This window comes from Taudactylus pleione, unplaced genomic scaffold (assembly GCF_031769625.1).
Source record: "Taudactylus pleione unplaced genomic scaffold, aTauple2 ptg000399l, whole genome shotgun sequence".
NCBI lineage: Eukaryota > Metazoa > Chordata > Amphibia > Anura > Myobatrachidae > Taudactylus > Taudactylus pleione.
This window is the reverse complement of record NW_028284801.1, coordinates 5,555,478-5,568,179: the sequence shown is the minus strand read 5'-3', so window position 1 is coordinate 5,568,179 and position 12,702 is coordinate 5,555,478. Positions and strand designations below refer to the sequence as shown.

The 12,702-nt window shown below is 46.7% G+C and overlaps 1 protein-coding gene across 1 annotated transcript in view; it reads right to left on the bottom strand.

The window, feature by feature from the left end:
* POLR2B (RNA polymerase II subunit B) overlaps positions 1-12,702 on the bottom strand; it is a 106,826-nt gene that overhangs the window by 31,770 nt on the left and 62,354 nt on the right. The window contains exons 18-19 of the mRNA XM_088446494.1: positions 4,228-4,322; positions 407-657 (exon numbers count right to left, since the gene is read on the bottom strand). Coding sequence (XP_088302620.1) covers positions 407-657; positions 4,228-4,322 — 346 coding nt within the window. The remainder of the gene's footprint in view (positions 1-406; positions 658-4,227; positions 4,323-12,702) is intronic.

The following is a 12,702-nucleotide window of genomic DNA, read 5'->3' as shown; positions in this document are numbered from 1 at the left end:
GCTCGGGTACGGGGTATATAGGAGGACAGACCCAAGTGCATCCTGGGAGCAGCAAAGCTTTAACTGCGTGGTGCCCGTGGATCCAGATATACCCCAAGGTCAACCCTGTGGACCCCCTATGGACCCTGAAGTAGAAATAAAGAAATAAAACCTAACTAAAAGCTAAGAAAAAAGTGTGCCTCACTCGTGAGGCACTAAACTAAAAAATGTGGATACGATGGAGATGGGAGGTGTTATAGGGGGCGGAGTTGTTTTTAACTAGTTAGTGCCACTAATCCACAAGTTGGTAACAGTATCCCCCCAGACGGATGCAATAGGGATAAAGAATTGAATGGAAAGCATATGCACAATTAAGCCAAAATATGTTAAAGAAATGTTGTTTACAATTATGAAGATATATTCTTACCCTGATCTTGCAAAACTTGTAACCTTCCTGATTAAGGGTTACCATGACCTGATCCACAATACCAGTTTCACTTGTGCGCAAAAAAGTACTACAGTCTCTTTTGGTGTAGCGTCGATTTGTACTTTCCAGCTCATCCTCATTTTCAGGCAACGTTACGGTTTTGCCTATAATTACATCATCCCCAGAAACTCTAACTCCAGGTGCGATCAAACCATCATCGTCCAACTTATCATAGATTGCGTGTCTCATGCCTACGAAAGAGACCAAAAACAAAAGGTTAATACTTACCAATGTATATTGAATGCTGAAGACTTACATAGTACACCCACGTGGAATAGAAAATACACACATCTAATCTCATGTGAAAAATAAATCATGTAAGATTTAAATTTATTTATTTAAAAAAAAAAAAAAAAAAAAAATCGCCAACATTATTATTATTATCATAGTCGTTTATTTATATAGCGCCACAAGTGTTCCGCAGCGGATGAGAGCTGAAAGGCTTTGATGAAGTAGTGGGTCTTGAGAGCCTCTTCGAAGGATTGTAGAGAGGTGGAGAGTCTAATGGGGAGAGGGAGAGTTCCAAAGGTGGGGAGCAGCGCAGGCAAAAAATTGGAGGCGGGAGTGGGAGGAAGTAATCAGTTGGCATGAGAGACTGCGTCCATTTTTTGAACGAAGAGGGCGGGCAGGAGAGTGAAGGGAGATGAGGTCGGAGATGGGAGAGGAATGTGTGAGGGCTTTGTAAGAGAGTGTGAGTACCTTGAATTGGGTTCTGAAGGGGAAGGGGAGCCAGTGGAGGGCTTGTAGGAGAGGGGAGGCAGATGTAGAGCGTTTGGAGAGATAGATGAGTCGAGCGGCAGCATTGAGGACAGACTGGAGAGGAGAGAGATGGGAGTTGGGTAGGCCAGAAAGGAGGAGGTTACAGTAGTCCAATATGAAGATTACCAGTGAGTGTCTGATCCTGGAAATATTTTTGAGATGGAAACAACAGGACTGTGAGAGGTTCTGGATATGTGGTTTGAAGGAGAGGGAGGAGTCAAGGATAACTCCAAGACAGCGCACTTTGGGGCTGGAGGAAATTGTTGTGCCACAAATTGATAGAGAAATAATGGGAAGTGAGGTTATGTGGGAGGATGGGAAGATGATCATCTCAGTCTTAAACATATTAAGTTTAAGAAATCGCTGGGTCATCCATGAAGATATAGCAGAGACACAGTTGGAGATACGAGTAGGAGAGAGGGGGAGAGGTAGATCTGAGTATCATCAGCACAGAGATGATAATGGAAGTCAAAAGAGATGAGAGAGGATGTATAGAGGGAGAATAGGAGTGGTCCAAGAACAGAACCTTTGGATACACCTACTGTAAGAGGGGGGGGAGGAATCATGAGAGGAGACAGGAGAAGGATCAGTCAGAGAGGTAGGAGGACAGCCATGAGAGGGCAGTGTCACGTAGTCCAAGGGAGTGGAGGATTTGCAGCAGAAGAGGGTGGTCAACAGTGTCAAAAGCAGCAGAGAGATCAAGGAGAATGAGCAGAGTTTAGTGGCCTTTGGATTTGGCAGCAAGGAGGTCGTTGCTGACTTTTGTGAGGGCAGTTTCAGTGGAGTGGAGAGAACGGAAGCCAGGCCAGATTGAAAAGGGTCAAGGAGGGAGTTAGAGGAAAGTAAGGCGGTTGTAAACAGAGAGAGAGAGATGGACCGGCAGTTGGCGAGAGTGTTAGGATCAAGGGTACGTTTTTTAAGAATGGGGGAGACAAGGGCATGTTTGCAGAAGTGACAGTGCCAGATGAGAGGGATAGATTGAGGAGGTGGGCAAGATGGGAACAGGTACAAGGAGAGCGGTAGCGGAGGAGACGTGAAGGGATAGGGTCAAGGGGGGGGGGGGGGGGGGGGGGAGTAGAAGGAGAGGGAGAGTGGAGCGGGAGCACTGGATGAGGGCCATGACTGCCTCTACAGATATAGGGGAGAAAGATGTCAGATTAGGTAAAATGGAAGGGGAGGGATGATCTGGGAAAGGAGGTGGTGTAGTGCTGGGGGACTGGTGGGATATGATGTCATGACGTATGGAGTAAATTTTAGATGTAAAGTAGGTAGCAAAGTCAAGGGCAGAGAGCAAGGAGGGAAGGCGAGGAGGGGGTGGGCAGAGGAGTGAGTTCAAGGTGGTGAAGAGACCCTGGGGATTTGAGGATTGGGAGAAGATGGGGCGCTTGAAATAGGACTGTTTAGAGAGGGAAAGGGCAGCACTGTAGGATGGGAGCATAAATTTGAAATGGAGAAATCTGCCTTAGAGCGTGATCATCTCCACTGTTGCTCGGCGGTTCGTGAACACTTTTGCAGGTATCTGGTGCATCTGGAATGCCAGGGTTGAGGTGTGGATCTGCAAGGGCGAGTAGTGAATGCCAGAGCAACAGAGTCAAGAGTAGAAGTAAGGGAGGCATTGTATAGAAAAGCAGCTTGTTCAGGGCAGGAGAGAGGATAGGGGAGAGAAGCGAGTCAAGCAGGAAAGAAAAAGAAACTTTAAGGAGCTATGAGGATACTGGGATAATATATAACTTTCTTGCCCTGCAATCTGACTTGTTTGCTCATAGGTCACCCTTATGCCCCTGGCCTTCCCAGTACCTTGACATGGATTAAATAAATCACCTATTAATTATAGGGAGTGAAAATGCACACTTTAAATTATAAAGAAAACAAAGACACAAAAAAAGGAGAACATTTACAAATACCAGTTGGTTATCACATTGAAAGTGACATACAGAGGTGTCCCCAAACACAAAGACTCAATACGCCATGAGGCCTGAGTTGTGCCGAGCTGTGTAGCATAGCAACTTTTTCTTTCAATTTGTGTCTTATTCGCACTGCAGTTGCAGCGAAACACCACTCAATCTGTATCAAAGACGCCGGGCTGCAACTATTTGCACAGAAATTAGTTTAGCAGATGAAGCACAACAGAACTTGGCGTAAAAAAAAGCAGCAGCTGCTACATCGTAGCACTTAACATACAGACGCATTCAAACACAGATGTACAAGTATAGCATATCAAATTAATCTGTGCAGTCTCATTAAGTGGTTTTGTCACATCAGATTGCGACTGGGACAGGTTGCACAGGACCTGGCGCGCTGAGAAGGGCGGTTTGGCATGACTGTGGCTATAGTATGAGGACACATCTGTACTCCTATAATTTACCAGCACTTTGTCTCAATCCCAGTTGCTGAGCCACATTCTTAACTCCTCTTTCCCATGTGGTGGGGACAGCGCTTAAGGTCTTGACACTTTTGGTGGGTACGCATAGTCTGGAAGTCTGCTGACAGTCACCAGTTCAAACAGAATCATAATCTCAAAGTGTATTTATTTTTTTTAAACATTGTTCTTATTTTATCAACTGTCTCATGTATACTGTATGTTCAAAATAGGAGTGCCACGATCTAAAAATATGCATGAAGACCCCTTGCGGCAGGATTCCTTAACTTCTACTTTTCGTATTATCTAAATAGGTATAAAAAATAAACCTTTTCATCAGAGACAGATAAAGAAAAAAGATGACTTCTTGGGGGGAATCCAATTCAATCAGCCGGGTTAAACCCCCTTGTTAAACTACAGTTGTGAAAGGTCAGCGAAAAAAAAGGTACCCGCAGTGGGTTAACGCGTGGGGAAAACCCATATGTTCCACAGTTTACACCGAATCAGTGACTTAAAGAGTGTTGCCTCCTGGCTTACCAAGCAGGAAAATGCTATTTAATTGAATAACATTTCCTAGAACGTTGTGGGTAATTAGCCGCAGTTTGAATCCCCAGTATTAATTTCTCCAATTCAGCTTACTTACCCTGACATGTATCACGGTTAGGTTTCTCAAAAACTTCTTCTTGGTCAAAACCTTTCTTTGACTCCTGTTCTTTATAAGAACGGTAGAACACAGACCTGCAAATAAAAGTCATATTTCAGATAAACTTTGGATTAACAAATTCAAATAAATTACTTGAACATAAAAGTTTTAAAAAATATGACTTCACTGCTTATGCCCCACAAGAAAAAAAAAAAAAAAAGTCTACTTCAATAGAAGTGTAACCATCTGAAGTAAGAAACGTGATTTTTTTTTATTTACTGTTTAATCTATTTCTCTAATTCCATCTGACTGACTCTTATGGGCTCTCAGAGGGTCTGAAGGAGCTGGCAATTAGTAGTATAACTTTAAAACAGAGCTCCTCCCCTTTGCAATCTGGTTATCAGTACAACTTCAAATGTAGCCCTAAACTAAAGCCAACAACAAAGTGTAATGTGCAAACCAAAATAAACAAGTAACGGAGTGTAAGGGTGGGAATGCAGAGTCCCCCGGATGGAATCAGAGGAAAGAAAATAATAAGTACAAAATGCCTATTCTTCACCTTCTAATCTGGGGGACACTGCTTACCATGAGACATTCAAAAGCCACCCCAGGGTAGGGTACGGCCCAAAAAGACAGAACGCAGAAACTTCCTTCCAAAATTGACTCCACTGGAAGTGAACACCTGAAAACTGTAAAATTTGGTGAAAAAGTGTTAACAGAGGACCAAGTGGCCCCCAACAACTGTTCTTAGAAGCCTCATGTCACACTGCTCAAGAAACATTTACTGCTCTGGCAGAGTGTGCCGCCACCCACTGTGGTGCCGGATGTCCGGCATTGGAATAAGCCTGAAGGATAACCAAGCGGATCCACCTCACAATGGTCTATTTACCCACTGGCCAAAATATGTTTATGAAAGTCCTGAAGCACCAGGAGAGAATCGGTCCTCTGAAGGGAGGAAGTCCTGTCCAAGTACAAACAAGGGGCTCGAACCACCACCATATAAATAAAAAAAAAAAAAGCAGTCATCACTTTCGGTTCGAACGACTAAGCAGTGCGCTAAACCGCCAACCCTCATGCAAGACAAGGAAAGGTGACTGCAAGACCAAGAACCCAAGTCCCCCAAAAAAGCTCAGAGCCCGCCCAACCGACGCAATAGCTATGAGGAAAACAAGGTTCCAGGCCAAAAACTAAATCAACTGTGTCCCGAGAAGGGCAGACAGAATCAGGTTCAGATCCAAAAGGAGGGACAAAGGGAGGCTGAACATCGTGCAAACATGTACTAACCTCTGGAATAAGAGTCAACAGACTGAAAATAAAAGGGAGAGCGCCAAGACCTGCACCTTCAAATAACCCAAAACGGAGACCAGGCTCCACACCATTCCGAAGGAAGGCCAGGAAACAGGAAAGACAAAAAACAGAAGTATGGTCTGCACCATACTGGAAGAGAATCCCTTAGCCCTTAAACAAACAGATTCAATAGCCATGCCATTAAAGCCAGCCTAGGAAGGCCCAGGTGGAGGAATGGATCTTGTCGCATTAGGTCTGGACATAACGGAATATGTCACCTGGGCTTGACAGCCATTTTGAGGATGTCTGCGTACCAGAATCTCTGGTGCCAATCTGGAGCCACAAGGAACACCGGCATGCACTGTGCCTTGATATGTTTGACCATTCACGGCAACAGAGGCAAGGGTGGAATGAGATAACCCAAAAGGAACGTCCATGGAACAGTCATGGCATCCACCGCAAAGGCTGTTGGTTCCCAGGTTTTGTGCTTGTTCACGGGAACCTTGTATAGAATTCCAGATTAGCTGTTTTAGCTGGGCTACGCTCCTTGTTTGGTTTTTTACATGTTGATATGTGCCCAGCCTGTTTTGGAATGCCATTTTGCGCCCTGCCTCTGCACTCCCCTGGAGCAAGCCAACACACACACAGAGCCTGGTAACAAGCAGAGCAAAGGGAGGTAATGCCCTGCAGCGAGGTCTTTGATAATCCCCTGAAGAGCCAACAGTCTTTACACAAGGCACTTTTGAGGACTCTGGAAAATACTACCTTATACCAGCGCTAATCAATTAATAAAGAGCTAATAGTAAACTGTCAATGGACAGTGGATGTAACATATAAATAATTTAATAAATTTCATCAATCCTCAAAAGGCATTAAAGCAGCATAATAAATGAAGTACAAACAATTAAACATTAAAAATAGCCACAAATAAGCACAAGAGAACCATTTGTAAGTTCCTTCGTAGGTACTCCCTCCAAAGTAAAACAGTCATGTGCTGGGTAAATCCAATAAATGTGTAAGGATGCTCCTTAGGCGATTACCGGTATGGGTAACTGATTAGTCATAGTCCTTGGCGGCATGCAGCGGCCGTAGCAGTGTAATTCAGGGCTGTAGTGTTCCACCGGAAAAGGATTGAGACGCCATAGTTAACAGGGGTTGATGAATCCAATGGACAAAGACTGCCAGCAATAGGAGGGAGTGTCTATAGACAACGCGTTTCACTGGTTAGATTTCCATTCAGCTTCCTCAGGAGCTATTTAGGTCTCTTCAATTACTAGAAATTTCCATTGCTCACTGAACCAGTCACACGCCACTCCCATCCACCTATGAGCGTGTCAACCGCTGCTTAGCTCTATTCCTAACAGTATGCGCGCTCAGATTGCTCTCTGAATTAAAACGGTCCCGTTCACAGTTCCCAGCATGGAGCAGCTGACTAAGCAGTAAGCTGGCAGGAGTCTGCTCACAGCTCCCTGATACATTCGGGAGCCGCTGACTACCCGCGAACAGCACTAACTACACAGCAAGACTGCAGGTTCCTTGGGTGGGCCCCCACATCAACTATTACCTGCAGGATTATTCCATCAATGGATCCTACAGTAATTCCACCTAAAGTAATCTGGCAGGTCAGCAGTGGCCCTTCATTTTGGAAGGTCTGACTTTTATACAACTACAGAAGACTGATATTTAGGATCCTACCAAATGACTTACTATTAATTGGGGCCCTGCTGTGTGGCATGCTGTGAACTGGGGGCCCCAGCGTGGTCTATGCCTGGTTTGGGGGAGGAGTGGGGGACGGCAGGGAAATCTCCGGCTCCAGGCCTGCTGTCGCTGTGCAAGTCCGGACTCATTGTTACATTCTGAAACCCCCTCACCTGAGTGCAGAATGTGAGACCAATTCTGCATGTAATTATTTTCCATCCATGTGTTTGTACTTCTTGTGTATCCTTAGTATGTGAGGTCACACTGGGCCCACATTATACTGTAGTTTGGGTGTTTATGGCTCATGTTTTTATTCAACCATTTTATGTTGTGTGCCTGATGGAAAAAGGGGGGAGGCGTGTCATGTGGCCATGCCCCTTTTCTGGTGCATGTGCGACGAAAACTAACGGAGGTGTGCCCTCCTCAGTGATTAGTATCCTGCCCTAAAAAAATCCTACAGTCAACACAAATTCCAGTTGTGGCGAGGCACTCTAAGGTCGACCTCCAGCAGACCTCACTTCCAAATAAGCTGGCCTCTGGGTGAAGGGACTACTCCTCTGCAGGATAGAATTGCTACTGAGAAAATCTGCTTTACAATTGCCTACCCCCGGGATGACCACAGCGGAGATTGATGGAATGTACGTCTCCTCCCAAGTCAGGATCCAAGCAGGTCAAGATCCAAGCAGCTACCGCTACTACCCTGGTACTCAGAGAGCCCCCAGCAGTTGACATATGCCACCGAAGTGGCATTGTCCGACAGTATCCTGATTGGCCTGTCCACCTGGACAGATTTGAGCACTGGGCAGAGCAGCCCAGAGGTCCAAACAGATGATGGGAAGTGTGGACTCCTGAAGAGTCCAATAGCCCTACAGGCGAAGTTGTAAAGTCGCAGCCCTCCAAACCCATAAGAGTGGCATCAATGGTCACAAAGACCCAGGATGGAGTTACTGGAGACCTACCACCACTGAAGGAGAGCAATTGAAAGGCCAGGTGATCAATGGACCCAGACGAACCTTTCAGAATTTCCCACTTGAACTCCCTGGAGTATAGCCTGGCATACTCTATGTCTATGGGCTCGAAGGAGATAATTTTCCCCATCAATTTCATACACAAGAGGACAGAAGGCAGGTCAGAGGATAACGGAAAAGTAACCATTTTCAGCTTCTTCCGTTTGTAGGGCCCGCATCCTCGGCCTGAGAATCCAGAAGAAAACAAGAGATATGGTAAGAACTTACCTTTGTTATATCTGTTTCTACGATGTCCTTAGGGTCCACAGGGATACCTTGGGGTATAGACTTGGTTCCGCCATGGGCACCACACAGTTAAGTCTTTCATCCCAGGATGCACCGGGCCCCCTCCTATACCCCGTCCCCAGGCAAATCAGTTTTAGTATCAAGCCATAGGCCGAAGGAGAGGAAAAGGAAGAAGAAAGTCTGGAACACAAGATTCACATTCTCACAGAAAAAGGAGACAGAAACTGGCGACCAGAACACCACCCCACAGAAGCACAGGTCGTCAGGGTGGGCGCCCTGTGGACCCTAAGGACTTCGTAGAAACAGATAAAAGGTAAGTTCTTACCATATCTCTTGTTTTCTACTCTAGGGTCCTTAGAGATCCACAGGTATACCTTGGGGATGTCCCAAAGCAGTATCCTTCAAGGTAGGGGACGCTCCTGTGCCGAAAGGAGAACCCGCAGCCCAAAGGAAGCATCCTGAGAAGCAAAAGTGTCAAATGCGTAATGCCAGACAAAAAAGTATGGACAGATGACCACGTAGCCGCCATGCAAAGCTGAACAGCCGAGGCGCCACGGCGAGCTGCCCACGAAGGACCCACAGACCTCGTAGAATGAGTCTTCACAGAGGGTGGCACTGGAAGACCCTCATGAGCGTAAGCCTCAGAGATCGCCATGCAAATCCACCGTGCCAAAGTCTGCTTATTGGCAGGCCAAACCCTCTTATGAAATCCATATAAAACAAACAAAGAGTCTGATTTTCTTAAAGAACTGGTACGGTCCATTAAATTGGCAGAGACCGTACCACATCCAAAGAAGCCTCACCAGCCGAGAGATCCGATGAATTAAAGGCTGGAACCACAATTTCTTCATTAATTTGGAAACTAGACACCACTTTAGGAAGGAACTCGGGACGTGTACAAAGTACCGTCCGGTCCGAATGAAAAATCAGAAAGGGGGGACGACAGGAGAGAGCCCCCAAATCAGACACCCTTCTGGCCGAAGCAATAGCCAGAAGGAACACTGTCTTTGTCGTAAGCTATTTCAACTCCACAGAACCCAAAGGTTCAAATGGAGTGTCCACTATCTTGTCCAAAGCGAATCCAAACAGGATCTGCCCATTAAAAGGTAAGATTCCATTCAGCGTCCGCCGTCCAAGAGCGTAACCACAAGGAGCGTTGAGCGGCCACAGCCTCCGCGGAAATCCTAGAAGGCTCAAATCCAAGGCCGCTTCGTTAATGTACGTAGCGGAATCCCGGAGGTTACCTACTAACACAACCTGTTCACTGTTATCCTCTGAAGCAAATGATGCTTCCAAAGCATTCGCCCATCTTTCCATAGCCTGGGCCACCCAGTAGACTGCCATAGCTGGTCTGGATGCCCCTCCAGAAAGGGAATAGATAGACTTAAGGCACACCACCACCTTACGGCCTGTAGCGTCCATCAGAGAAGACCTTGACGGCATAGACAGAGTTGCGCTCTTTACTAAGCGCGTCACAAGAGAATCCACCTGAGGAGGAGACTCCCATTTAGTGAAATAATCTTCCCCAAAGGGGTATGCACGGGCCAAATGTTTGTGAGGTTGAAATCTTTTACCTGGAGATTTCCACGCCTCCTCCAGGTGATCTACTAGCTGACCAGATAGAGGAAAAACTGCTGCAGTACCTCTAACCTCCTTAAAATAAGCATGGGTAGGTGCTGCAGGTAGGTTGTCGTCAGTAATCACCATGGCCGCACGGACCACCCGTATAAGACCTGGAATATAAATCCTAGATTTAACCTCCGCCCCTGATCGAGGAGTGTCAGTCAAATCTAGAATCTCGCCCTCATCAGACAACCCGTCATCCTCATCATATTGTGTGGATGGATATGACAATAATGGTCTCTTAGCAGGTCTAGACTGATCCTGCTGAGTATTCTGCACCCCAGAATTAGTCCAACCAGGGTGCTTTGGAGTAAGAGCCTGTTGAGGTGTGCACTGCGCCATTACCATCTCCAGCCCCGCATCCCTGGTGGTCTAGTGTGAGCGCAGGCACTATGCCTGGTTCAACTATACTGCCCTCCCCAGGGAGACCCCAGCCCTGGGGACGCTGAACTGTATGACAGTGGGCGCCTACCGCAGACACCCGCTGCTTACCTCATGCTGCCCCCCGTAGGTCCGGCCACAGTCCACAGCCCCAGGGGGTTCCGCTAGCTGGAACCCCCAAGAGCCCGCCGAAGTTCCCCGGATCGCTACCGGTGGTCGACGCCGTCGTCGGAGCGGTAGCATGGACGTCCGCTGGACTGTCCATGCTACTGCTCTTGAAGATCTTCAGGGGCTGTGAAACACAGCCCCCCTGTGCGGTAACCCAGCTCCGGCCGGGCACCTACTGAAACAGATGTGCCTTGGCCTGGGGACGAGGTATAGGAGGGGGCCCGGTGCATCCTGGGATGAAAGACTTAACTGTGTGGTGCCCATGGCAGAGCCAAGCCTATACCCCAAGGTATCCCTGTGGATCCCTAAGGACCCTGGAGAAGAAAGAACTTTTCCCATCTATGGCTTCCGAAATTCACTTATCTAATTCGGGGCCGAACAAAACGCTACCCTCAATGGGCAAACCTTTCTAAAGACTTTTTTGTCTCTATATCCACATCCCATGATTTCAACCACAACACTCATCTAGCCACCACTGCTACACCAGAAATATTTGACTGAACCAAAGATGCATCTAAACCGACTTCCCCCAAGTAATCTGCTTCTACTTTGACTTGCTGTGCCATAGACAACAACTGGGACCTAGGACTGTCTGACTGGATCCTTTCTACCAAAAGGTTGATCTACTTCTCCATAGCCTTCACTACTCAGGCTGAGGCCATACTAGGTTTTTATGCTGCACCAGTGGCTACATAAATGGATTTCAACACACTTTCACATTTACGAACTGAGCTATATTTAGGAGGAGCGGCTATATCTGGAAAAGGGAGGGCCATAGCCTTAGATAATCTTGCTATAGGACCCTTGGTGACTGTTATTCTCTATATGCAATTTCATTATACAAAATAGGAATCCTCAATTCATCCTTCCTCATCAAAGGAAATATCAGATTCAGAGAAACCAGACACCTGCCCCAAAAGCCGTCACATGCGCGACTTGGGCCCAGCCGAGAACTACTTTTCTAGTGAACGGGACACACTTTCTAAACCTAAAAGCAGTACTTTTCATTGATTTAGCCAAGGATGATATCTCCGCAGGCCCTAGAGCCCAAGAAGTCCCTGGAGAATGATCATCTATCAGGATTGGACCTTGTTCTCTCAGATACACCCTGCTGTGAATCAGACTTATTCAGGGTGGATACAAAATTAGACAATTCCTCTCATATAACCAAAGTTATGTAAAGGGCAAACAGCCAAACCAAGGCTGATTCCTACACCGGACTGGCCGAGGTCTCCGCAACCAGTCTTGGACGATGTGCTTCCTCGCAAACAGCACATCGAGCATGTGTCGCCAGATGGAAATTTACTGGACTTCCTTCCTTCAGGTTTAACTTTAAAAGTATTTCCCTTTTCAAACATTACAAATCTTTTCCAAAGGAAAATCACAGTATTATGCTATATTACACACAGAACATATAAAGAAAAACATACAATAAATATCGGAGTAGAAATAAATTGACTGTCAGAAACTTCTCTAGACTCCAGTCACATGGAGTCACTGAGAGGAGAAGAAAGAAAGGAGCTTTGCAGTTGTCATCAGCAGATCATCTTTTCAGCTGTTGGACTGTACCAATAATCCTCTCTGGCTGAACCAATAATCCTCTCTGGCTAAACGTCTTAACCCAGCACATTACCCTTCTGAATATGGGTAGGCCCTAAGTACATCTACTCCAACTCTTCAACCCTTGCATTAGGGTGAGAGAGGAGCCCATTGCCGTGAATCCAGCCACTCCCCTTTCATTAGGCAGGGTAGACTGGTCCGGAGCTATTTCCTGGATTGCGGCTGCCTTAATTCTGTAATGGGCACTTCCGGCTCTGAGAGCGCGCCTCTCGCAGCTTGCAAGTCGCCAGGACTTTAAGTGTGGTTGGCAGAAGCTGACTTCACTGCCGCCAGCGTCTGCACCTTTCACACCCCTTCTGGGTGCCTCCGGTTCCCCCTTCATCTGCCGTACTGCCGCTCTCCTGTGCTGTGCCCCACTAACCAGACTTCACTCTTTGAGGGAGCCACACTGTTGCCAGCCAAACCGCCCTTGGGTTTAGGAAAGGAGAGGGTTTTGAAGTGCAAT